Source organism: Dipodomys merriami, unplaced genomic scaffold, assembly GCF_024711535.1.
Source record: "Dipodomys merriami isolate MVZ:Mamm:240054 unplaced genomic scaffold, mDipMer1.0.p SCAF_2, whole genome shotgun sequence".
Classification (NCBI taxonomy): domain Eukaryota; kingdom Metazoa; phylum Chordata; class Mammalia; order Rodentia; family Heteromyidae; genus Dipodomys; species Dipodomys merriami.
The window spans coordinates 66,269,944-66,297,104 of record NW_027203381.1 but is presented as its reverse complement, the minus strand read 5'-3'; the positions used below and the strand labels follow the sequence as shown (position 1 = coordinate 66,297,104).

Genomic DNA, 27,161 nt, shown 5'->3' with positions numbered 1-27,161 from the left:
ATGTTCTGAAAGACAAAACTAGGCGCATAGCTTGGCTTGTGTCCATAGGCTTGTTGCATTGCTTTGATGTATTGCTTGATGCTTGCTTTGAGTCATGATTGCCTCCGTGTTTGCTTTGAGTGATTTTAAAAAAAGTCAACCAAAATGACCGAGGGCCTTTCCTTTTCAAAAGCTTGCATGGTAGACTGAGTATCAAACTCCCAGCTGTATAACACCTCCAGGTTGCTATATAGACACAAAAGTCATTTATCTAAATGGGAACTCACCCTCCTGTCTTGCCTCTGTTCACAGTATAACTGTCTAGGCTCTTAATAGCATCTTTAACTCCTCACTTTATCTCAGACCAAATGAGCACACATGGTTCATTGGCTGTGTGCAGCATTTGATTGATGCCTTCTAGTGGTACCTTTTTAGTCCTGGTCCCCACCCTTCCTCTCAGTGGTTCCTAATTTGTATAGGCTTTCATCATTTCATGTCTTGAATATTACAACAAAACATTGTTTTTCGGACAATTTCAACATTTGTCCTAACCTTTTTCTAAACTGTTCCTCAACCTGTCACCAAAGTCACACTTTCAAAACCTAGCTTGGAATAGCTCACACCTACCATACCCAAACCCTTTCCATAGATAGCAGCAATCGTTTAGTCTTTTACATAGCATTTCACTACGAAGGATTTCTGTGGCTTGGTCCTAACCTGGTGTTCTCATTCCTGACTTGTTTCTGCTATTTCACATAGTCACGGACTTAAAACACAATGTGCCCTTCTATGTCACCATGTTTTATCTTGGCCTGTTATTCAATTGTCCTAACAGATTTTTTTTCATTAAAAACATAACCTTTTTTGGTTTTGCATTAAAACCAGTTGGTAGATTTTAGACTCTCAAGCTATTACCTTATTCTGCAAAGACAAAAGGTCATGTTTAAGAAGACCAAGTGTCCCTCACATAGTAGGAATAAAATGAACTTTATGCTTACAATTCTGACTCATACCTAGAGTATTTAGTGCTCAATCATTGCAGCCAATAATTCAGGTATTTACTAGGTGGTGTGAACTGAGGGCTTAATAAATAATGTGTAATATATGCTAAAGAGATTATACTTTGTTTCTGGAGACAGATGGACTTATAGCTTAGTAAAACATGGGTGATGATAGATGTCATATTACCAAGTGTTACATGGACTCCAAGTAATGAGATAATTGTTTTGGATAAGAAGTATGGAAGTAATATCCTGGAAACACTTATTTGGTGATGTGGCATGTTAAACCAAGCTTGATGGGATGGCAAGGGTTTACTGAAAGACATAAAGCTGGAAGAATTTTCTTCATCTTTCCCTATTTGGATCCCCTTTAGGTTTGTATCTTGTCTTATTGCTATAGCTAGGCATTCGAATACTAAATTGAAGAGAAGCAGAGAGAGTGGGCATCCTTGTCTCATGCCTGACTTTAGAGGAAATGGCTCTAGTTTTTCACCATTAAGTATAATGCTGACTGAAGGTTTGTCATATACAGCCTTTATTATATTGAGTAATGTTCTATGTATTCCTAATTTTTCCAGAGCCTTCATCACAAAGGGGTGTTGGATCTTGTCAAATGCTTTTTCTGCATCTATTGAGATAACCGTGTGGTTCTTTTCCTTGCTCTTGTTGATGTGGTGAATTATACTAATTGATTTGAATATATTGAACCAGCTTTACATCCATGAAATGAGTCCTGTTTGATTGTGGTATATGATTGTTTGGATGAATTGCTGAAGTTGATTGACCAAAAATTTTGTTGAGAAATTTTGCATCAATGTTCATCAAAGAAATGGGTCTATAGTTCTCTTCTTTGATGAGTCTCTGCCTGGTTTTGGGATGAGGGTTATGAATGGCTTCATAGAAAGAGTTCAGTAGTAAACTTTCTCTTTCAATTTCATAGAAGAGTTGGAGGAGTATTGGTGTGAGTTCTGCTTTGAAGGCCTTGTAGAATTCCACTGTAAATCCATCTGGTCCTGGGCTTTTCTTAGATGGGAGGTCTCTTATTGCTGTTTCTATTTCAATGCTTGATATGGGTCTGTTAAGTTGGTGTAACTCATCTTGGTTTAGTTTTGGCATGTCGATATTTGCTAGGAAATTGTCCATTTCTTCCAGATTCTCAAATTTATTAGCATAAAGGTTTGAGAAGTATTCCCTTATAATGTTCTGACATATTTATAAGGTACCATGTGATTTTTTTATGTTGCTTTGTATGTCCCTCCCCCACAGTATAACTCCTGTTTTCACTGTATTTGATGTTGGTATAATTTGAGGAGGGGATACAGGTTGACCCATTGCAACAATGAGATGTACAAGATGCTATGTTGAAAAAAACATTACAATTTAGGTGGAAGGTGGGAGGGAGTGTAGTTGAGGAGGTGGGAGGGAAGGGATGGTAAGAGAAAAACAAAGGAGGAGGCAACAGTGCTTGATAAGAAATGTACTCATTACCTTGTTCATATAACTGTAACCCCTCTGTATGATAGTTTCACAAAACTTATTTTTTTTAAAGCTGGAAGAATAGGCTAATTGTGTTTACAAAATACAAAAGAAGGAAGTACAAGCATCTATGGGAACCAGTGAATAGTTATGAGATCAGTACAGTAAGGAAGAAGTAGATAAGATAAAAAAGAACCTTGAATATTGTACTTGGAAGTCTGAACTTCTAAGAAAATGGGAAAGATTTTGGAGCACAAAACATATACAGAAGCCTTACACACACACACACACTTAAGAACTTACCCTGCAAAATACTTTTTTCTTAATTTGCAATTATTCTTATCTTTCTGTTTTCAAGATATATCTGCTTTATATTCTTCTTCTCTTGGCATCTCGTTTCTTCAACTTCCTAGTCTAATTTTTCTCAGCCCATGGGTGAATGAGATATTGCCCACAAGGCACTGACCCAAGGAACAAGAAGAACTAAACAGAGTGAGGGGCGTTGATTGTTCCCAAAAACTTACAACAGAGAAGGCAAATATAATAGGTCAGAACAATTCTATTTCATTCAGTCCACACTCCAATAGCCCACCCACTTTGGACTTGGAGAAAAATTAGATTAAAAGATTTTACTTGTCTGTGATCATCTTCATGTAGGTTATAACACAGCAAAAGGAGACTTGGTGAGATCCATCCTGTACCCTCGGCCTCTGAACTTCAAACTATACAGCGATGCCTTCAAGTTCATGGTGTTCCTGGCTTGCCTCGGTGTTGTGGCCTTTTTCTATGGCCTAGGTATATACATGTACCATAAAGTAAGTAATGGTGGTAAGGCTTTTCCTATTTAGCTTTCTCAAGAGTTTGACTTAACTCAGGAGGGTTAGGTAAGAATGCCCCTTATTCTTACTTTTTCTGTTAATCAAGGCTGTCTAAAAGGTTTCTTAGAAAGTAAAAATATTCTAGTTGTACACTGTCCAATATGGTAGCACTTAGCCATGCATCATTATTAAGACATGAACATTTAATTGTATTTCATTTTAATTCATTTAAGTTCAACAGCTGTACGGGTTAGTGGCAAATCAATCATCTTGGATTGAGCACTTGTGCATACAGTTCATTGGCTGTTTCCATCATTTGATTTGGAGTGAAGGGTACACAAGCTCATATAATCTTAGAGGAAATATGTTTTTCTCAAGCCTAGTTAAGTTGAGGAAGACATAGTCCATCAGATCAGAGTATAGGAAAGGTGTTCTAATTTGAGTGAGGGAGAATCAAAGAAACATACAAGGGTCTTCAAAACCCATCAGCAATTAATAGAGGAGTCCAACAAGATAAGAAGAGATCAGATTGAAGAGGATAGTGAATAACAAGTCTGGTCTGAATTCTTTTCTAAAGTACTTAAAAATGTCCCAGGTAATCCCCAACACATTATGCCATCTGTAGCTTGTTCATGCTTTCTATTTGGAATCTGAAATGAAATATATGCTTACTTTTACAGCACTGCTACCCTGATGTTAGAGGGTGTTGGGTTCATGTGGATGAAGCCTCTCTCTTCACTGGTAGGGTGGCCAGTGGAGAGATGGGCTGTTACTCTGACCTCTGAGGTTTGTTCTAGTCCTGAAAGTCTGCTTCTGTACCATATAGTTTCTATCTCAGCCCTGCTGAGATCATAATAGTGTGCATTGGTCAGAAAGTAGAGGAAATAGTAAATAAAGCATCCAAGTCTAGTTATGAGCCCAGGCATGTGTGGCCTAATCACAGTGTCTATACTGAAGGCAAGTGAGGAGAGAGGGAGACAGAAAGAGAGAGGAACAGAGAGAAAGAGAGAGAGAGATTATTGGTAGACAAGAACCTAATCATACGAATTTCTAGGCAGTGTTCTTTCTAAAACTGAGCCCCTGAAGAGTCATTTTAATCCGAAATAAGCCTCCTTTCCTTCTTGTGGACAAAGGATGGCAAGGGAAGCAAGTGTATTTTGTCACTAGTAAAGAATGGAACAGAGCCTTGGAGGAAGTAGGCAGAATGACAAGGCAACTGGGCCAGAATGTGAGGCTGTGTGCTTCCTTTGGGGAGTAGAAACAAGGAGGAGAAGGGCAGAAATGAGAACCTTGGCATGGTGAAGGAATGACAGCTGCCTTGGTAGAACCAGGGTCTAATGTATACCAAGGGGCAAGCTGAGCTCCCAACTTCATCTCTTGTGGTTCACAACCTCTGGCCCTGTTGGCTGCCTCTGGTGCAAGGATAAATCATTAGGGTCAAAACTCTGTGTGTATGGTAGGAACAAGCAGCCATTGTGAAGACTAATTAAATCATGTCGCTGGCTGAATGCTGCAGTGGCAGCAAATGAACTTTAATATTGACTTCCCTATAGCTAATAACATGCTGAGGTCTTGGCAGAGTCTTGGCTCTCATTTCTTTCAGTCTGGGTATTGAGTGCTTCTTCTACTCCAGACCCTGTGTGGGGATCAGGCTTGGAAACTAGTGATACATGGAAGGAATTCAAAGATGAATGAGTGCTTAGCTCATCATCCTTTAGCCGTTGTACGAAGGAGTTGGCAGGCTGGTGTGTGGGAGGGAGATTTTAGACGCTATCAGTTAAGCTGCTAAATTAAATGTTATCACCTAAGTCTATCCCTCCTGTCTTAAGCTCAGAACGTACATGGAAGAATGGTGAATAGAGAGAGAAATGGATTCAGAAAGAGGCAGGAAGACTCCTTGGAATAGGTGTTTGAGACCTTCAATTGGCTGTGGGAGGCAAGATTATTTTTAAACCAGCTTCAAATATCTTCTTATGGGAGCCAGGAGAATATTCAGGCATGTTTGAGCCAGGGTCTCTTCTAGGCCTTCTATATGTCATGAGGCAGTGATCAGGAAAGTGCCAGGCTATGATGCTGGATCGGTATGTTTCCATGTCCCTCTTCTCTCCAGATTCCTCCAAGAGATACGGCAACCATGGCCCTGATCCTCCTCACGGTGACAGTCCCTCCTGTGCTCCCAGCTGCTCTGACCATAGGCATTGTGTATGCCCAGAAGAGACTGAAGAAACAGAAAATCTTCTGTATCTCTCCACAGAGAATCAACATGTGTGGGCAAATTAACCTCGTGTGCTTTGACAAAGTAGGTTCTGAACTTTCCAAGTTGATGAGTGATAATTCTGAGGCATAGGAGACCTGGAAAGGACGTCAGAGAGAGAGTTTGGTCTAGCACGGTAATTTACAGATAAGAACATGTGGTGAGCTAGTCTGACATTGCATGCTGGATGGCTACCTTGTTGACTTGAAAGGTGGCATTCGGCTATCCCATCAGGAATTCTGCCTTCTAGTATTTTCTATGCCTTATTTGGGCTTAAAGCAATTTTTTGCTCTAATACATTTTATGATGGATTGTCCTTTTCAGGCACAAATTAAGGAACATTTGTTGTCCCAGAAGTGCTTTGGCTAGAGCTTAAGTGAGCATTGCTTTGTCTAGAGCTTAAGTGAGCATTTCCTCTCTCCTCCTCAGCTTCTTATAAGGAAAGGGAGGGAGTAAACAATGACCAGTACTTGTACCTTCTCCTTTTCACTCTAAGCCAAGGGCCTAGAGAAATGACAGGAGAGAGTATGTGGCACGTAGGAAGAGCCACTTCTCAAGCAAGTCCAGAGACTCCCCTCACATGATTCTTCCATGGGAATCTAGAGGAATTTGAGCACCAGTCATTTGCCATTTCAGAGCCTGCCCTCAGCATGACCAGGCCTGATGTAATGGTTGTAGTACAGTTGGTCTGGGTTGGTCCCTCCCAGTCTTCAGTTCTCTTGTTCTTGACTAATGGATGAAGGTTTTGGTTATTTTTAAGTAAACCCTAATTGACAAAGATCCATTGTAGATAGAGTTCCAGGAACGGGACCTTCCTAGCTATTGAGAAGCTCCTTGTCTAGCTGAGGATGCAGGGGAAATGGGAGTTGTACACAGCTCTTGCGTAGTTGCTGTGGGTGAAATGTTGCCTCTGAGCTGCAGTGTCCATTGTCAGGATCACTCTAACTCAGAAGTGGCCTATGTTTGGTCCAGAACTGTGAGAGGTATGCAGCATTTGGGGACAGATGATCCCAGGTGTGCTGGAAAGTGGATTGTTTGGTTGGAATGCCACCAGAAGTCTAAATTGGCAAATGAAGAATTAAGGACTTTTCAGGAAGAAGAATGGGTGTTCTTACCATTTTTTTAAAAAAAGAAGATTAGTGGCTAGTAACTCCCTACCCTACTTTTATTGAAGATAGTTTCCTTCGTGTAACCCAGTTTAGTTTTTTTTTAATATATGCATTATTGTAAAGATACTATACAGAGGGGTTACAGTTACATGAAGAAGGTAATGAGTCCATTTCCTACCAAGCATTGTTACCCCCTCCCCAGTATAGTTTTAAACTTACTATAAAGGCTAGACTAGCTTTGAACTCACCATGTAGTTGGACTGGTCTGAAACTCTCCATCTTCCAGTACCAGCCTCCAAAGGGATCACATTGATGCTTTACACACAAACCTGGCCCCTAGTGACATTTTTCCAAGTGTCTTTATTTTATCAGTGGAAATTAGTAAGAAAGGTTGGAAGAGAGATATGGCAGAGAGAGGACTTCACATTCTAAAATTCAGTCAAAGTGATGTGATAAAAGTGCTCCACAATTAATTAAATTACCCTCTAGTATTATTTTAATTTAGAAGCTATCTATCACAAGGTTTCCCAGTATATTTTCCACATATATTTCTATTTTTAATTGATTTGTTAGAAATTCTAAAAGATAAATTCTCTCTTTCTATTTATTCAGTTCATCCCAAGTCTGGGCTTGTATTTATACTAAGAGGTTTTCTTTTTCTATCTTATTTTCTTTAGAACTACAACGATAATTTAGTTTTCTTTCTATTTATGGTTAGTTTGATTGTATAAGGGTCATTTTCACACATAGAGAAATAGCATAATCTCATCTCTGTTCTGCTGTAGTATTATCTCTCTTTTCATGTTCAAAATATTGATGCTTTAAAATGTAATCTCATCATCAGGAAAACACTTCAGTAAGAATTAAGTTGGTAACTCTTTTTGAAATAGAACAACCCATGGTGATTTGGAAGATAAATGTGCAGGTTGGGGCACTTATAGAATACAGGAAGGAAATGAAGCTGATAGCTTTCTAAAAAACAGTTGTTCAGAGAATAACACACAGGTATATTAGCACTTTTTTGTAATGTTGAAATGAATTGATGAAATGGGTTCCTTAATTCTTTAATTCAGAAGGCAGTTTCCTTAATTCTTTCATTCAGAATAGTCTTTGCCTTGCAGGATTTACTTAATATACTTGGTGAAAGCTTCTGCCTCTCCAACCCACAGGCCACTGTCCACTGGGACTGGTCATCTCATTTCTCCCTGCTTCTACTCTCTCTGCTCAGTTATAAGAAGGGAAAACACAGTAAACATTGCACCATAAAATAGTATTCTATTATGGTGTGCTGTAATGATACAGGCTGTCACGAGATAGGAAACTAGAAATTTCAAGGTCATATACAGAGATGACCTTTGATGAAAATCCATGTCAGGGACCTGGGTGGAGGGCAGTCAGTGCTGAAGCAGGATTGTCCACAGTGTTGGGAATATCCTTTCTGCCTTAGTGCTGAAGCAGCTGTGACCACTTCCTCCAGGTGTTGGAAAGGCATGATGCTTCTGGCTACTGAAGTAAGATGCTAGGATCTGCAATGAATGAATGAATTGCTTAATTCCTAATTGAACAATGAGGAGGAAATTAACAATGCTGTGATAGATAGTACCCAGTACTTTGCTTTCTCTGGTCATTAACTGACAAACACTTTCCCTTAACACAGCAAAGCCACTCTCCCAAGCATCTAACAATAAAATCATAGACATTAATTGATATTTATTATTAGCCTTTGTCTCTCTCCATAATCCCAAAGGCCTTTCATCAGCATTTTGTTAGCAATCTGGACAGTTACCATAGCATCCATAGTTTTAGAAAAGTACGATGGAAAATTGTGAAGTAATGAAAGAAATGAAATGAAATCTAAACTCTGCTCAAGAGAGCTATCAGGTACTAAATAGAGTTGATTCTTGTTGGATTTCCACCTATTGGGTCTCCCCTTTTAATAACAATAATGAGCTTGACAATCGACAAAACCCAAATAAAGCACTTGCGTGTTCTTGTCATAAGTAGAATCACCTGATTGATGACCTTGGTCTTTGGAGAATTATGTGTCAGCAGATTTAAAATTTGATTCTTACAAATGAGGGATTTGGACAGGTGGATCGACTGTAATTTCTTAGAAGCTTGGGTCTTATGTAAATCATGACATAAAAGCCTCAAGGTTAACACCAATTCTGTTTTTTTATTCAGACAGGCACTCTTACAGAAGATGGGCTGGACCTCTGGGGGACTGTCCCCGCTGCTGACAGCTGGTAGGCCCCATAAGCAAAGATGGGAGATGGGGCAGGAGGGTGGCCTTAGTTTAATCCATCCTTACACAGTGGAGGAATGAAAGGTCACGTCGCGTATGTGTAGTATTTGGCTGAAACCAGCTCCCAGTTTTTCTAGGATGTTTAATTAAATGAGTTCTACGTTCTGGAGCAGACAGGAAAAGTAGACGCTGAAACATCACATGAAAAAATGGAGTACAACAAACTGGGTAATTAAGGAAGCACCTGAATAAAACTGAGGAGAAAAGAGTGAAATTAGTACCATGTTTAACTAAAGATTACAAAGCCTTCTTGAGTGGCTAGTACAGAAAAGGTTGGGGGACCCAGAAAAAAAGAGCCCCATTTCTTCCTTCATGGAATGCAGTCAAGTGGGGAAAAGGAATTCAGATGTTCTTCCCTTCAGCAGACAAGCCAGTCTGTTAAAATTATTTTTATGAACGCAGAGAGTCAGACTAGGGAAGAAGCAATAAAGAGCACTTGATATAATACACAGTCTTGATGCTTTTATTGTAACATGGCGAGTAAAGGTAGAAGTTTATTTTGAAATTTAGTGGATCAATGAAAACCACCTGAAAAAGATAGCACTTGAGATTGGTTTTGAAGGGTGCCTAAGTAGAAATTTTACAGATATGGGTGATAAGCTGACCCTAGGGAGAGGAGCAGATAGTCATATACATACCTACCCCAGAACAGAGCTAGAGAAGGAAATGAGGACCCTCCCCAGGAAATGTCCCCTGAGCTACTAGCTTCCTTTCAGGAGAGCGAAGCTTTGCCTTTGCATTTTGAGTGTGATGACCTCTGCTCTTGAGCAAGGATACCTGATTTGGGCTGAGACCAGCTGTCAGTCAGAGAAGTCACACAGAAACTCCCCAAGATGGCGACAGCACCAGATGCAGCATAGTCATGAGACACAGGTGGCCGGGCAGGATGATGTTGTAGAAGATGTTCTAGGATGAAGACAAGGCTCTATCTCTACTCACATGTGTGTCTGTTCCTAGATACTCAGTTGTCCCAACCAGTCCTTTGTCCAAACAAGCAGGGCCATTATAGGCCACAGCACTGAAAGAGAAAGGATGTTTGCAGCTTCTATTCCTCTATTAGTCTGTGAGCTTCTAGTGTTCTGAAGCTTTGGGGGAAGTAGAAGCAACTGGACCAATCATTGTTCAGCTGTAAGGTGGGACAAAGGAAAGTAAACTGAGTCAGGCTATACTATCAAGGAGGAAGTTGGGTATTAGAGGCACGATGTCTGGGCTGGGAGTTTTAGGGGATGGTGATAAACTCCAAAGAGCTGATTAGTGGGACTACTTCCTGGGAGCCACCAGGCAATCTTCTTTCCTACCCTCGCCACTTCATGAATCTGGAGATTTTCTTTCTTAGGTAGATGGCTTTTTTTTTGGTCAGTGGTGGGGTGGGGCTTGAACTCGGCCTGGGAGCTGTAACTCAGCTCTTCAGCTCAAGGTTAGCACTCTACCACTTGAGCCACAGTGCCACTTCCAGTTTTCTAAGTGGTTTATTGGAAATAGGAGTATAAAGGCCTTTCCTGACCGGACTGGCCTTGAACTGCTATCCTCAGATATCAGCCTCCTGAGTACCTAGGATTATAGGCATGATCCATCGGTGCCCAGCTCAGATGGCTTTTTATAGGGAATTTCACAGCCTTCATAGGTCTAGTTCTTCACTGTTTAGATTGTCCACAAGTCACATTCCACGTCTCTAAGATTGTATCTGATCCCTCTGAAATTATAGTTAGGAAGGAAATTCATATCAATGTCCAAGAAAGGTTGTAGAAAGATCACTTGCAGGCTTTATACTCTGGCTGAAAAATGAAGAAAGCAAGGGAGCAGGGCATCAAGGACAGGGATATTCCTGGACAAGTAAAGAAATTTGGTCTGGATCTAGAATCAGGGCATAAAGGACATTAGTAGAAGCAGCAACTGTAAGATGAGATGGAACTGGAGCAGGTTAGAGTCTGAACTTAGTCATCCAAAGCCTGAGGAGCCACTGAAGGGTTTTGAAGGTAGAGCTAATGAATGAGGTATTACCTTAGAAAGATTTGAGGGACAGAGTACACGAACAATTCCATTGAAGTGTCTCCCTCACCAGTTTCCAGGAGGTTCATAGCTTTGCGTCGGGCAAAGCTTTACCATGGGGCCCTCTATGTGCAGCCATGGCCAGCTGCCACTCTCTGATCCTTCTGGATGGGACCATCCAAGGAGACCCTCTGGACCTCAAAATGTTTGAAGGCACTGCTTGGGTAAGGCCGTTGCTTATTTCAGTTGAATGAGCAGAATTTGAAGAAGCCCTTACTGGAAGAGCTAAAGATTTTGGAACTTTTGTTAAAATACAGAGAAGATTCATGCATAGGATATTCATTAATAACAACAACAACAATAACAACAATAATAGTACAATTCAGAATACAAGTATTCTCCAAACACCCTTGGAGAGGCAGAGCCATCTGTGGCTATCAAAGCACTTGAAATGGGATAGTGCGATGGATGAGCTGAATTATTAGCTAATTTTATTTACATTGAAATAGCCACACTGGATGGTATCTACTCTATTGTGTAGAACAGCTATCCACACCAAACGGGAAGACCCATTTGGGCTGAGTATGATACTGTCCAGCTGTGTTGGGGAGGAAACCATCTCTGTGGTATGAACCCAGAACCAGAATTCTGACTCTTCATCTGTACATCTGGGATAATCATACCGCATTCATAGACTCGAGAGAACACTAAGACCATGAGACCAAACAGGTTTAGCACTATGAAGTGCCAAGCAAGTAGAAAGCATTCATTAATTAGATACTTAATTATTTTCTGCTGCCTTCCCAAAACAGAATTCTAAAGCCACTTGTAATGACACATAAAATACAGGACAGCATTTATTTATGTATGCATTTACTGACTGGTAATTTTTGAGACAGTGTCTTGCTCTGTAACCCAAGCTAGTCTTAAACTGTAGAGCCTCCTGCTGGCTAGGGCAGCATTTAAATATCATTGTAAAAGAATGAAAATAAATGACTTCAGGGATGTAAAGTCCACAACATGATGGTGGAGAGTAAGGAATTTTTTTTCTACTGGTGGTAAAATTTATTAAGGGGAAAAGCTGGTAGGAAGGGAAATTTCTGAAATCAATAAATTTAAATGTGAGTACCTGCTATGAAGAAATTTTTGACACAAGACAAGGTAGTAACCAGTGTTGTGGATCTCAATGGAAAAGAATGAGTATATTTACTATGCAGAATGTCCTTACATGTATCATTAGAAATTGATGTCTTGCAGTCCTGTTACTACATAGGACCTTGAGCTGAAGGGTCCCTCTTTTCTATTAGGAGAGTCAACCTACCTATACAAGTGATGTAGACATTGGGGTCTACTTTGGGTACATAAATCTTTCTTATTTGTTCTGTAAGAATGTCTGTCAGAGCATCTGTGTCCACCCAAACAAAGCATAAAATGCAAAATTTGCTCATTTTATTTGTGGAGTCAGAAACAATCTTGAGTTTTCTTTGCTAGGAATCTTCCATTAAACATAGTGGAGAAGGGAAAATGTTTTCATAGCTTATTTATAATTTCAGCTCTGGAAAAGGTATGAGAATATTTTCCAGAAGAAATTGAGATGTGAGAAAGGATGATTCTTCCAAGTGAGGGTGGAGACTAGATACTCTGCTCTGATTATCTTCCCTCTTCATTGAGTATATACGATTTCCTTTCCCATGTTTTAATATTGGCTAACATTGGTTTATAGGTGGTATTGACTCCTACCATTGTAATATCCAGAGAATAATATAAATGATTTCAAATATGCTTTTTATTTGCTAGCAGCTAACTTACTCTCTAGCTAACTAACTTAAGAGTGGCATAAATACCTCAAAAGGATATAGTCTCATACTGATCTAAGAACAGAACTCTGACTCATCTGAGAACTGTTGTGCTCCACAAAATTTGGAGACTACATTTCTACTTAATCCACTGAGCATCAGCTAGCACTTTTTCAATCAATTACTACATGGAATGAATATATTTATAGTGTGTTTGTCTTTCTGACATTCTAATATAATATAATATAATATAATATATACACTATAAATCAACACAATAGAAATTTGACAATGGTGACATCCAGTTGATTGTCCTGGAAGAGAAAATATGTGAAAGGGGTATTGAAAAGATTAAAGTGTGATAAAAAATATATATGAAAACCCTTTTCTTGCTTCTTTTTCTCCAAGGAATCTTATAAATGTTTTCATTTTGTAACAGAAAATGGAAGATAATAATATGGACTTGTACAAATTCGGCACATCAAATTCAAACCCAACAATAAGACCAGGACCAAAAGCCAGTCAGGTCTGATTTGCTTCTCTGAATCATACCGTTTATTCCCTTTACAATTGGCAGAATTTCTTTGGCTTTCACACATTTGATGTTTCTATTACTCAGTTGTATCTTAATGCATTCCACCATTGACTTGACCATTCTTCCAGGCTTGAATTCATCCATTAGTTTACTCAGCACTCATTCAGCAAGATGTGCTGAGCTCTGGGAGGGAGAAGCGCCGAGATGGTAGGAAATCAATACAGGTGCAAATAAGTGAAATACAATGTACCAAGTGCTCTAAGACAGGCTAGGGGAAAGAGCCGTAGGAGTCAGTGGTGGGAGGGAAAACGGCTCCTGGGAGAGAGAAGTGAGTCAGAGAGGTGAGCTCTGGTTGGAAGGTGATTAGGGTTTCTCTAGGAAGCCAAGGGAGAGTTATCTTGCAGCAGATCAAACGGGAGCCAGAAAAATATGACTCTTGTGAAAAACATATTACCTCACACTGTGCCTGGGCTCATTGCCAGCAAACCAGTTTTACGGGTGTGCATCTGCTACGTAGCACTTTGAGTCTTCCTGAGCTCCCTTTCCTTGATGCCCTTGCAGAGTCCCGTGGAAGCCATCACCATCTTGCGCCAGTTTCCATTTTCCTCCAGCCTGCAGAGGATGTCTGTGATCACTCAGCTGGCTGGGGAGGGACATTTCCATGTCTACATGAAAGGTGCCCCAGAGATGGTGGCCAGGTTCTGCAGACCTGAATCAGGTACTGGCACCTTTTCTCTCTCTCAAGAGATAAAAACAAAAATCTTGAATGGTCAAAGATAAAGCAGACACCAACATCATCAATCATCACCCCATCACAAAACAGCAAGAACGGATGGCAATCAATGAAGGTGGAGCAAAAGTCATTTCGGGGTAGAGAGAAAGTGGGTCAGAGGATCTTTTGAAGCAGAGGGGAAAATTTTAGGGTAGAGAGAAAGAGAGGAAGACTTGGACCATAGTCCAGAGAGACCACCAAAGTGGGGCTGTCTGCAGAGAGCTGTGGAGCACATTTCCCAGGAAACTAGGGAGGAGGATGCTAAGCCCTCAGAGGAAACCAATGATGGAGTGTGTGGCTTTCGTTCTGCTGTCAGGAATTCTCTCTCATCTCTAGGAAGAGCTAGAAGGCTCCACTATGATGGGCTCAGACAGATCAGTGGAAGGAGAATGTGAAGAGATACAGCTTTTAGGGGGAAAAAGTAATTAGAGTGAATTAGATATTAGAAGACAGTAATTAATCATTGTTACAGCAATTTTATCTTTCTAGACCAGACTATAAGATGATTTACATCATTGTTTTTGTCTTACACACATCACCTTCTATGTGACAGCCAGATTTGTAAGAATCCTGTTGCATTCAAATGAGTTCATTTGGATAAATTTGGCCTTTTGGGCTCTGATTTTCATCTGCATTCTCCTCATGATTGTTGGTGGCCATCGGCTTGTACACAAATGCTAGATTTTGTGACAATTTGCTCTTCACTTTTCTCCGTATGTGGAGATTCTTTTAAAATTATGTTTTCATTGTCTTTAAGTAGCTCTACCAAGGAGCTTCTATTCAGCAAATCAGTTCATAAGTATAATGCACCTTGATCAATGTCATCCCTTTTATTTTTCTCTTTAATCTCTCTCAAACCACGCCCTCCTCTCGGTTGTCTGGCTGCATTCTCTCCTCTCCTCCACTCTTTATTCCTTTATGCCTCTCCTCCTGGCCTTCCCAATCCCCGCCCCCCATACACACATACACCTTTTCAAGTGTCAGTTTCTTGGAGGGCTGTGAGTTAGTTTTTTGAAGGACTTAAAATTTGAATTCTCACTTGCAAATACCATACTTCAGTTAATACATTTGTGTGCAATTGCTTACAACCCTGTATGTGTTTACTTGTACATCTATCTATACATTAGTTCTAGCTTCCACATATGAGAGAGCATGTGTGTCCTTTGTCTCTCTGGGTCTGACTTACTTCACTTAGCATTTGTCTTTGTGGCAGTTCTGGGGTTTTAACTCAGGGCCTGAGCATTGTTCCCTAGCTTTATCATTCAAGGTTAGTTTTCTAACCTTGTTTTTTAACCTAGTTTTCACAGCTCCAATTCCAGCTTCATGGTGGTTAATTTGAAATGAGAGTCTCAAGGACTACTGCGTAGCTGGATTTGAACAACGATTCTCAGATCTCAGCTTCTTGAGTGCCTAGGATTATAGGCGTGAGCCACCAGCATCAAGTAATATTTTAAAAAAAACTTTAAAAATCTCCGCCCCACTTGGGCAAAGGGGGGAACGCAGAAAAGGAGGGAAGAAGGGTAAATGAATACAGTCATGATATTCATCATACACTTTGTGGAAAATGAAGTATGCAACTTGTGGGCAGGTATGTGAAGGGGAAATGGGGAAAATGAAGGAAGGAATGATGTCCAAAGGAGGAATGTATACATTGGCTGAGTTGTGAAATGGTAACCCCTCTGTATAATACAACAACAACAACAATAATAATAATAACAAATCCTCCTCTTCTTTTTGACTTTGGTTTTCCTTGTATTTCCCATGACGTCCCTTTTCCCAGACCATATCTGTACTTGGCTTTGCTCTGCTTTGTTTTCAGCTGTGCAGGCAGAGTGAGCATCTTCATGACTCTAAGCTTGACAGTGTCTGCTGCCCCTGCTCTACCAGGAAGTGCTGGGCCTTTCATCTGCTACTCTTCCCTTGGGACCACGATTTCAATGCTTCCTCCAATCCTGACCACCTTTCACATAGGCTAATTCTAGCTTCCATGATTCCATAACTCCATGTGAGAAATGAAGGGTCGCCTCTTCCTTGAAAGTAAATCCCCATCACCAGAAATATTTCAAAATGACAGAAATTGTATGGTTAAGTGGCAACATAAGGCTCTATAATCTTTTCATTTTTGTATGAGAAACTGAAATGCAGAAGAGAAACAACATGGCCAAGCTAGAAAGCTAGTTAGGAACAGAGTGCTGAACAGAACCCAGTTTTTTTTTTCTCCTTGGGCTGCTATACTTCTCACTGTGGTGCATTTTCTCCACATGGACAGTTTATAATATATGAATGTAGTCACCATGACAACACACCAACATATGTGGGCATCATGTTATCTGTCATCTAAAGCAGGAGTTGAAAAATTTCTGTAAAGTACCAGTTACATATTTTTAAGCCTTGTTGTCCATACCATATTCAAATCTATTACTCAACTCTGCCACTGTCTTTCCCAAATAGCCATAGGCAATAAACAGAGGCACGGGTATGTTCAAATGAATCCTTATTTACAAGAAATAAACTTGGCTTGTGTACCATACTTTATCAACTCCTGATTTAGAAGATGAGCTGTTTGTCTTACTTATGTAAGATCTGACCTAACTGAGCCCAGTCAAATGGACACGTAATTTGCCTTAGTCAGCTGCTATAATAAAATACGGATTGTCTTAAACACAGGAGATTTATTTCTTATAGTTCTTAAAATTCTTCTCTAAGATCAATCAGTACTGGCCATCTCAGTTCCCAGTGATGGCTGTCTTTCTGACTTGAAGATAGTAGCCTTTTTGCTCTATCTTCACACAGTTCAGGAAGGTCATCTCTTGTCTCTTCTTGTATCATAATTCCACTCATGATCTCAAAGTCTCCATGTCCAGATACAGTCATTTTAGGAGTTAGTCTTTAATGTATGAATTGGAGGGGGGCCACGATCATACAGTCCACAGCACAGTGGGCAACCAATACATTTTTTGGCAATTATTTCCATCAGAGCAATGAGGATGCGCTGATGAAGTTGTTTGTGGTTTGGGGTTGTTGTTAAAAGTATTTATTCTACTAAAGCACTTTTATGAACAAGGGAAAGTTAAAACAAGGAGCAGTGACAGCCTTCTGCAGTTGCTGAACAGCTGGCAGCCTTGAGCACCACCGTACACTTACTCCTTCCCTCTTTCCTGACAGTGCCCAAGAATTTCCCCCAGGAGCTGAGGAACTACACAGTGCAAGGCTTCCGTGTCATTGCCCTTGCCCATAGAGCCCTGAAGACAGGAAGGCTTTCAGAAGTGGAGAACTTAGAAAGGTAAGAAATCAGAAACTCACACTGGCGCAGGCTCTGTGTGCATGAAGTGAGGGAGTCTTGGAGATAGGTAGGTGGACAGTGCACATCACCAGGAGGCTTCTTTTGAGAACCAATCTCACCTGGCAGTTGGAGGCTAGAGAAAACTTGTTCAGGTCACGGTGCTGGCTAGGGAAAGAACCAATGGAAGGTGAGATTTCTGACTCCCAGATACCATGTGTTGCCTCTGCTCTGCGTCATACTATGCTGTCCACCTTGGTCTCTGCTCTCATCCCATTACAAATAAGCAACTCTCCTTACATCCATGAGCATTATGATTTATTTGGGTGTTTCACATACACGTAGGTATCTCTCTGGGGCTAAGAGAAGGAAGTAGTTGAAAATGTAAAAGGTTTTCAGAATCCTTTAGACTTGGGTTTATTTTCCGGGCTCACAATTATATCCCCCTTAGATCTAGGGAGACATTGAGCACAAACTCAATTCCTTGTAAGACATACCATTCAATATTCTTAATTGTATTAAGAGGAAATTGTCCTCAGTAAAGGATAACCTATATATTAATTTTCTTCCAGTATTCTTCAGATTTGAAAGATTATTTAAAAAATTATATGACAATAAAGTAGAGAAAAACAAAAATTGAATCGATTTTTATATATTATTATTTATATTTGATTTATGTTGATGATAGAGACACCACCCTTATTTATAAACAATTGGCTCCTTCAGATAAGATACAGAGATCTGTAGTTCAATATTATTAAATGTAAGATAATCACAAATCTTTCTCCTTATTCTGTGCCTGGTTCACCATTTGAAAACTGTGGAGTTAGATGATTTCTAATCAACCTTCCAGTCATGACATTAGTCTTTGATATGCAATCACAAAGCTCATTTTAAAATACACACAGATTCAGTATTCTAGGCTTTGGTTGTTATTGAACAAGCAAAGTCCCAAACACATGGGATTTTGTAATTTATTAAGCACCGATTTGAATAGTAAATGTTAAGGTCCTGTGTGAAGAAAAAATTTACATAGCTAGTAATAGAGCATAGGAATCAACCCTGCCACATAGCTATGAGGCTCTGTTCTCATGTGAGAACTAATAGTAAAATAGATATTATTATTAAAATAAGAAAATGATCAAATATGCTAGATTTCCAACTATCACCCTTTTCTTTCAGATGACACAAGGAGCACATCATGTATGCGATTTAGTTTCTATTTTCAAACAGTAGAGATAAGAGTTTTGAAGTGTATTATTCTCAAATTATATTTAACAAAGTTTTCCAATCAGGAACAGAAAACATATCTTTAAAATTAGAGTGACAAAGAGAGAATTAAAAGAGTTTATTGAGATTCTTAGGCCAAAAAAATCACTCTAGATTAAAAAAACAAAAGAAATATTTCATTAAATGTCAACCCCTTCCATTGGTCTAGTGTATTAGATGTTCAAGGAAGTTGTGGGTTCATTCAGAAGTGATTAAAATAAACTTCTTGTCCTTAAGAATTTTATATCAATCAGGGGAAATAGGTAATAAAGAAAATCTACAAAGCATTAGGTAATTGTCAAGTCTTAAATGGTTTTAGTGGGGAAATGACAGAAGGCAAGATTGTGGAGAGAGATTTGAGCAGGGATCTGAGTGAAAGGAGAGAGCAAGATACACAGCCCTTGGAGACAGAGCTGTACCTGGAACAGTAACTGTGCTTACCCATGCCACCATGCCACTGTTAGACTGGCAGTGTGGTGGAGTGTCAAAGTGACAAAATGCCCAAAGCAGGGAATGAAAGAGTTGTAAAACAGAAATAAAAACCTTTGTCTATTTTTTATTTCATTGCCTGAGCTTCTGGTGTCACATCTAAGAGAATCATTGCCAAAATTGTTTTTCCTTGTATGTGGAAGATAGATTTAGCTTATATACTTGTAAGTAAATATGTTGACTGAGTGCAAGTATATACAAATACATTAACATAACTATGGTAGCTTCAAGGGAGAGCTCAAATAGTGTAATTCCTTAAGAAGGCAAAGGCCAGTTCCCCAACATAAAACACCAAAAAGTGAGTACTCAAAAGGGTGTGATGGAGTTGAGGGGAAAAAGATGGACAGATGAAGAGCAGAAGAGGAGGAGAATGTAGTTAAGAATCAAATATTACAAAATTAAGAAGAGGGAAGGAAGGGTTAATTGGGAAGGATGGGTGAAAATGTGGAAAGGGGTGACATTGATCAGCATAAATTACTTCACGAACTGCTTTGTTAATGTCAACTCTTTTGTATAACTACTTAAATATAATTTTTAAAACCCTATGTTTCTTCTAGGAGGTTCACAGTTTCCAGTTTATGTTTAAGTGTTTTCCATTTCCAACTGGTAATCAGAAATCTTTCCCTTTTACATATGCTGTATCTTTTGTATATGAACACTAAACTATAAAACTTTTCTGCAGAGCAAAGGAAACAATCAACAGAATAAGACAACAACCTACGGGTGGGAGAAAATATTTGCAAGCCATGTGTATGATAAGTAATTAATATTATATGAGTAATATGATTAAATAGCAAAAGAATAAAAAGTCTGATTTAAAGTGGGCAGAAATGCTCAATTTCTCTAGCCATAAAAGAAATGCAAATAAAAACAACATTGAGAATCCACCTCACCCCAGTTACAACAGATGCTGGAGGGGATGTGGCCAAAAGGGAAGCCTACTGCATTGTTGTAAACTTGCTCAACCACTTTGGAAGCAGTATGGAGGTTCCTCAAAACTCCACATAGAGCTCCCCTATGACTAGCAATCCCACTTTTGGGCATTTACCCAAATGATTACAAACAAAGCCATACTAAGGTACCAGCACAACTATGTTTATCTCAGCATTATTTGCCATAGCTAAGATATGGAACCAACCCAGATGCCCCCCAGTAGATGAATGGATCAAGAAAATGTGATATATATATATATATATATATATATATGTATATGTATATACAATGGAATTATATGCCTCCATCAGAAAGAATGACATTGCCTCATTTGTTAGGAAATGCAAAGACTTGGAAAAAATTATATTAAGTGAAGTAAGGAAGTAAGTCAGGCCCAAAGAAACATAGGTCTCATGGTTTCCCTTATTTGCAATAACTAGTATAAGTTGAGGACAAACAAAAAAGTTCAAAAGCTATGTACATATTACCATATAAGATGATGTTAAGTGAAATGAACCCCAAGGTAGGGACACAACTTGTTGTTGTTGTTTTTTCTTTCTTGTTATTGTTTTTAATGTATCTAAAATGTACTATGTGATTTTTTGTTTCTCTTATATGTTCTTCCCCCACGGTATAACCCCTGTTTTTACTGTATTTGATGTCGGTGCCCTGCATCTTGTATTTTTTCTAATTTGGGGAGGGGAAGGGAAATAACAAAATGCTGGAACAAGGATTCAGGTTGACCCATTGTAACAATGAGATGTACAAGACACTATGTAGAAAACAAACGACAATTTGCGGGAAGGGAGAAGTTTGGGAGGTAGGGAGAGAAGGGATGGGAGGGGAAAAACAAAGGAGGAAGTAACAGCGCTCAATAGGAAATGTACTCATTACCTTACTCACGTAACTGTAACCCCTCTGTACACTATTTTTACAATAAAAAAACCTTAAAAAATAAAATGGGCAAAGGACCTGCATAGACCTTCTCCATATAAGACAGCTTTACTCATCATGAGTACAATGCAAATCAAAACCATAACAAGCTCACCCATGATGATTAAAGTGTTGGTGAGAAAATAGAGGAATGTAAAATAATGCAACTGCTCTGGAAAATTGTGTGGTTAGTCTTCAGATGGTTAAATTAATAACCATATAATCCAGCTACCTCATAATTCCATGTCCAGCAATACAACCGAAAGAATTGAAATCAAGGTTTCAATGAGGTGTTTACTATACTTCAATGTTCTTTACAGCTTTATTCACAATGGCAAAGAAAGGGAGATGACCTTAATATCCATCAATGGATGAATAGCTCAAGAAACTGTAGTATATACATGAAATGAAATATTATTTAGACTTAAAAAGTGAGAAAATCCTCTGTATACCACCTTGACAATTAAAAAATGAAAAAAGTAAGAAAATCTTGCTATTGGAGACAATATGGACAAACTTAAGAACATCAGGCTAAGTGAAATAAACCAGTGGGAAGAGGAAAAAGTACTACACAATCCCATTTATATGAAAATGTCTCAAGTAATCAAGCTCTTAGAAGTAGAGTATAAAATGGTGATTATCAAGAACTAGTGGAGGAAGGAAATGGGAAGTTGTTCAATGGAAATGAAGTTCAATGGAAATAAAGAAAGAAAAATAATTGAGCTGTTTCCATAGGTTGGCTTTTGGGAATAATGTTACAGTGGACATAGAAGAGATAAGCAAATCAACTCCTGAGACTAAGTAATTATGCTTTAATATTGATTTTCTCCTGAATCCAAAGGGAGAAAGTGGAGTCTGAGTTAACATTTCTGGGACTTCTCATTATGGAGAATCGTTTGAAAAAGGAAACCAAACCGGTCTTAAAGGAGCTGAGTGAGGCCCACATCAGGACCATAATGGTTACAGGTTTGTTTCTAGAGGAATGACAATCCAACTTTATCCTGGATATAATGTGCTGAACGAGTCACTGCAACTGAGTCAGAAAAGAAGGTACTCTGATGTCCAATTTGTTCCTTGTGGTCAGCAGCCCTGTGTAACTGGTCCAGGAGCTCTGCAGGCAGGGTCCATATCTCATTCTCTCTGTATAATGTCCATTACTCTTTGTGAGGAACTGCAGAGTATCAGGAGGCTCATGGTGAATGTTTAAACATGAGGACAGATGATGTGCTGTCATAGAAAGTCCCAATAAGACTTCTATGTGAAGGATGTGAGCTCTGATTGATGGTCCCCAGGGCATAAAAGCCAGGCATGACATATGTGTTCTGCAAACCCAAGCATGGTCTGGCTCTAAGTGTCCCAGATTTCAAGGATGGCCTTATGCTATCAGACTGGAGAATTTGATTATGGTTGCTACTAAGCACTATCTGTTTCCTCAAGACTAGTCAGTCAGTTGTGAAGAGCTTACATGCACATTCACTGCGGGCTGGAAACAAGGCTAAGTATTGTGAACTTAGTGTTTACCCACTAGAGGCAGTTTGGGGTGGGGGGAAGAGAAGATAAATGGTTATAAAACAAACCAGGGAGCAATAAATATCCCCAAAGATCATAAAGAAAGGTGGTAAGGAGGCAACTCGGTACTGGTTGTTGCTAGATTTGTATCTAAAACAAGGCCAAAATTTCTTTGTATCTCAGGTGACAATCTTCAAACAGCCATTACTGTTGCAAAGAATTCCGAAATGATTCCTCCAGGCAGTCAAGTCATCACTGTGGAAGCCAATGAGCCAGAAGAGCATGTTCCTGCATCTGTGTCTTGGCAGCTGGTAGAGAACCAAGAGACTGGACCTGGGAAGAAGAATGTGAGCAAATATAGAAGCCCCTTTTTCTAGGCCTGCACTGGTGGCATATGGCCCTGGTACAGCACAGCTGGTTCAGCTGTAGAAGTCATTGCAGTAATAATTCTCACATCTGTCCAGAGGGCTATAGTTTGCAAAGCATCTCTGAGCACAACTCAGTCCTGGATGTGTAGTGCAGTTGCTGTCGTCCAAGCTTCTGAATGCAGGCTTTACCAAACAACTCAGAATCCCTGGAGTGGAAGAGATGTTATCATCCCCTTTTTCCAGGGGTTCCCATGTGTTGTTATGTCTGATTTATACCTATGTAATTACTATTTGATCTTTACAAAACCCTATGCAGTTAGGCTAATTGTTCAGAACACATACAAGAAAATAGAATCAAATCCAGGCACTGGTGGCTTACACCTGTAATCTTAGCTACTCAGGAGGCTGAGATCTGAAAATTGTGGTTCAAAGCCAGCCCAGTCAGGAAAGCCCATGAGACTATTATCTCCAATTAACCACCAGAAAACTGGAAGTGGTGCTGGGGCTCAAAGTGGTAGAGGGCTAGCCTTGGGCAAAAGAGCTCAGGGGCAGCACCTAGGCCCTAAGTTCAAGCTCCACAACCAACAAAAAAGAAAAGAAAAGAAAATAGAATCACATAAACTGATGAGTTGTACAGCAGAAACCAGACTCAGGTCTGTTTCCTACCAAAAATTCATGGGCATTTTGTTTACACTGTGTCTTTGACACAACGCTGACAGGTGGTGGGTGTCTTTAGCCAGCAGTCATCCTGTGCACTTAGAACAGAGAGCTCTTTCATATGACGAGAATGGCCAGAGCTTGACATCCCATCACTAAATGTAGCACTGATGCTTTTGTGTGACTTCAAAGAGAGAGGCCTCCTGGTGAGGAATTACAGAAATGCTCCCTTGCTTCAGGCTGAGCAGCCTTTCAGATTGTGGAGTGTAGAGTAGACATTTGTGCACCATACCAACTGCACAACTGTACAAAATGGCCCTGCCCCTTCAACCACATAGGATGTAAATGATGATAGCTCTCTCTATCCCTCCCTCTCTCTCCTTTCATCCTTCTGCTGCTATTTTCCTTGTGCGCTCACTTGCTTCTCCATCAATATGTGTTGCCTGGCCTTTTAGACCTCAGACTCAGAACTCAGGAATTTAACAAACTAGCGAACAGCCCTCACCTCACTCAGGGGTTTAATATGTTTGGTGAAATTTAGGTTATCATTGGAGGAAGTTACTTCATGGTCTTAGGTTTCTTCCTCCTCTCTGGCTTTCTATACTTCCACTTCCTACCTTCCTAGTACAAGTAAAAGATACTCCTGTCCTTATGTCCGGTGGAGTGCTTTATTAAATGCCCTTTCTTAGTTGTTTTGCAGTATGTATCATGTGTATGCCACCATACCTGGACGACAGATTGAGATGGAGCCTTGCTAATTTTTTGGTCCAGGCTGGTTATGAATCACAATTATCCAGATCTCTTCTTCTAGATTAGCTAGAATTCCCGGGCATGAACCACCATACATGGTCTTGATTTTTCTCTAAAGAAGGGAATATTCTCATCTCCTATAGTACTTGAATTCAGAGTCCTACAAAAATGTAAGGCTCTCTGAGAAATGTTGCATGAAAAACCATTAACTGGTCAGGTGTGGAGGCTGTACATGCATTGACATCATCAGAAGCTTCCTTTGCTGCTAGAAGCTAAGTGGGCCTGGAACACAGAAAAAGGGAACACTGACAGGTGGCAGGAATGGGGGGAGGGGGTTAGGAGCAGGAATAGCAATGATGTAGAAGAAGATCTGGGCAGGGCTGGGAAGGTGGCTCAGTGGTAGAGTGCTTGTCTTGCATGCATGAGGCTGGGTTCGATTCCTCAGCACCACATTAGCAAAAAGAAAAAAAGCCGGAAGTGGCACTGTGGCTCAAGTGGTAGAGTGCTAGCCTTGAGCTGAAGAGCCCAGGACAGTGCCCAGGCCCAGAGTTCAGGCCCCACGACCGGACCCCCCCCCCAAAAAAAAAAGAAGAAGAAGATCTGGGCAACATCATCTTCATTCAGGGTCACCTGCTTCAATAGGGTCATAACAAAAGATAGGGATCAGGTACAGAAAGGACCTAGACATTTGGAAAAGGAGTCAGCTACTTTCCAGTGAAGAAACTGAACAAATGAATGTAAGAGATCTCCGCAAACATAAGGCTGTGTGAGGAGAGGGATGAAGTAGAAATATGCTTCCTGCTCTTTCTTGTAATCTATTCCTAGTTGGTAAGGATTTATCTCCTAAGAAAGGACCCATGAGGTGTAAGTATCATGCATTCATATAATATGGGGTGCATTCTGAGAATGCTCTTCCTGGAGAACAAAGCTCCAAGCCAAGTAACACATTCTGTATTTGCTGCCCTTCACTTTGCAATGAGAAATGAACACATTTTCCTCCAGGAGACAACACAGGAAAGCAGAGACAGTCCTTGATAGCTAATGTAGAAATGATTCTTTCTCGATTTTAGGAAGCCTACATTCCGCTTGGAAACAGTTCCATACCTGAAGGAGAAAGAGGGAGCCATTACCATTTTGCAATGAGTGGGAAGACCTATCAGGTGCTTTTTCAGCATTTCTACAGCTTGCTTCTCAAAGTAAGTACTCGAGAAGGGAAGTGTTTTGTTTTGCTCTTCAAATTAGTGAGGCACGGAGAGGAAGAGAACAATGAAGATGATGTTCAGCTGAGACTGTGTTAGTTAGGAAGCATACCTAAAAAGTCACTGCTCGCTTGCAAGATACCTTTGGTAGAATGAATTCCCGGCTCATGTCGAACTTGTTATAACTTCTTGAGATAATCTCTGAGTCCTAATGTAGAGATCCTTTGCTACTTTGCCTTGGATACCAGAAGGTATGCAAAGTGAGTCAGACTACTGTACTTAGCATATGTAAATAAGCAAATTATGGGTTGGGGAGGTGTGCAGTGATAAAGCACTTACCACGTACAAGGTCCTGAGTTTGATCCCCAACACAACCAAATGTAAATAAAAAATTATAAAGGAAAAAAAAGTCACTGCTCACACAGAAAGCTCCTGATTCTACCTATACTAACCTGGCTCAGTGCATACTCAGGGCCACCCTTCAGAATTTGTGTTCTGATCCAGCTTCTCACCCCTGTTTTCAATCCAGTCTCGGCTGCCCTCCCTCATTCCCTCTCCACTTTGGAGAACTTCCAGATCATTCCAAAAGTATTTCCTGTTTTATGGGTCAGCCTCTTTGAAAGCCACCAGCTCATGTCAGCCTGATCTCCATTCCCCGCCTGTCTGGATTCTTAAATTACAGCAGGAGGAAACAAAGGCCCTGTGGTTTATTTTCAACCTCATTTGTTATCTTGTCCTCTGTGTGTCCTAGTTTAAAATAGTGCTGTGCAGGGTTGTGCTGTCAATGTGGAAAAGATAAATGGAGCAAAAGCTGAGGACAGCAACTATTTTTTAGCAAGGCCTGAAAAAAATGGTCAACTTGCCAGTCAGGGACCAACAAATCTGGACTTGAAAGGCTTATAGCAAGCTCTTTTTTTTTTTCTCCAGATGGGAAGTTGAGACTCAGATAGGCTAAGTCATTTTCCTGAGGCTTGCACAGCTAATATCAGAACTTATTTCTCAACTTCTGGTCTATCACTATTTTCCTTAAAAATTTTTAAACTTAATTTTATTGTTATTGTAAAGGTGATATACAGAGGAGTTAAACAGTTGAACAGTTTCACCTCTTCCCTCCTTTTCTCCCAGTTTTCCCCCCAACTCCCTCCCCCATTTTCAACATAGTGTCTAGAGGGTAACCCTGATGCATTTGTTCACCATTTATTCCGCCTTTTCTGGGATCCCTCTTACCCCACCTCCAAAACAGATATAAGACAAAAGGTACAGAAATCAAAAACAGTGACAAAGGAGAAGAAAAAACAAGAAACATAGAACCTCCTGTTTCTATTTCTTGGATCGCATTTAGATAAACATCATTTTATATGATCATATGCCCATAGCTACAATTGAACCTTTGTGATCTCCTCTGAAGAGTATCTCTTCTTTGGTCTCATTGTGTGAATGTCTAGAGTCCTGTATGATTTATCATGTCCAAATATACTTTTTTGCCTTTTACCATTCAATGTGTTTACTTGTATGTTTATAAGTACTTTCTAGTTATAACAAATGAGGGAAACCATGCAACTTATGTCTCTTTGGGTCTGGCTTGCTTCGCTTAATATAACTTTTTTCCTATGGTTATTTTCTCTGCCTTGCTGGAACTGTGGAGACAGACAGTAGGTAATAAAAAGAGCTGAATTTCCTTAAGTATTTTTATCCCTATGTGCTGCTTCTTAGTTATTATTATTAATTAGAGGTCACCCC

At 39.9% G+C, this 27,161-nt stretch overlaps 1 protein-coding gene across 2 annotated transcripts in view; it reads left to right on the top strand.

Moving 5' to 3' along the window:
* Atp13a5 (ATPase 13A5) overlaps positions 1-27,161 on the top strand; it is a 100,940-nt gene that overhangs the window by 46,226 nt on the left and 27,553 nt on the right. For both annotated transcript variants that reach the window (XM_070029846.1, XM_070029845.1), the window contains exons 11-20: positions 3,114-3,271; positions 5,385-5,573; positions 8,822-8,883; positions 11,005-11,155; positions 13,167-13,253; positions 13,824-13,980; positions 17,200-17,317; positions 21,780-21,904; positions 22,631-22,794; positions 25,293-25,418. In XM_070029846.1, the coding sequence (XP_069885947.1) occupies positions 3,114-3,271; positions 5,385-5,573; positions 8,822-8,883; positions 11,005-11,155; positions 13,167-13,253; positions 13,824-13,980; positions 17,200-17,317; positions 21,780-21,904; positions 22,631-22,794; positions 25,293-25,418 (1,337 nt within the window). The remainder of the gene's footprint in view (positions 1-3,113; positions 3,272-5,384; positions 5,574-8,821; positions 8,884-11,004; positions 11,156-13,166; positions 13,254-13,823; positions 13,981-17,199; positions 17,318-21,779; positions 21,905-22,630; positions 22,795-25,292; positions 25,419-27,161) is intronic.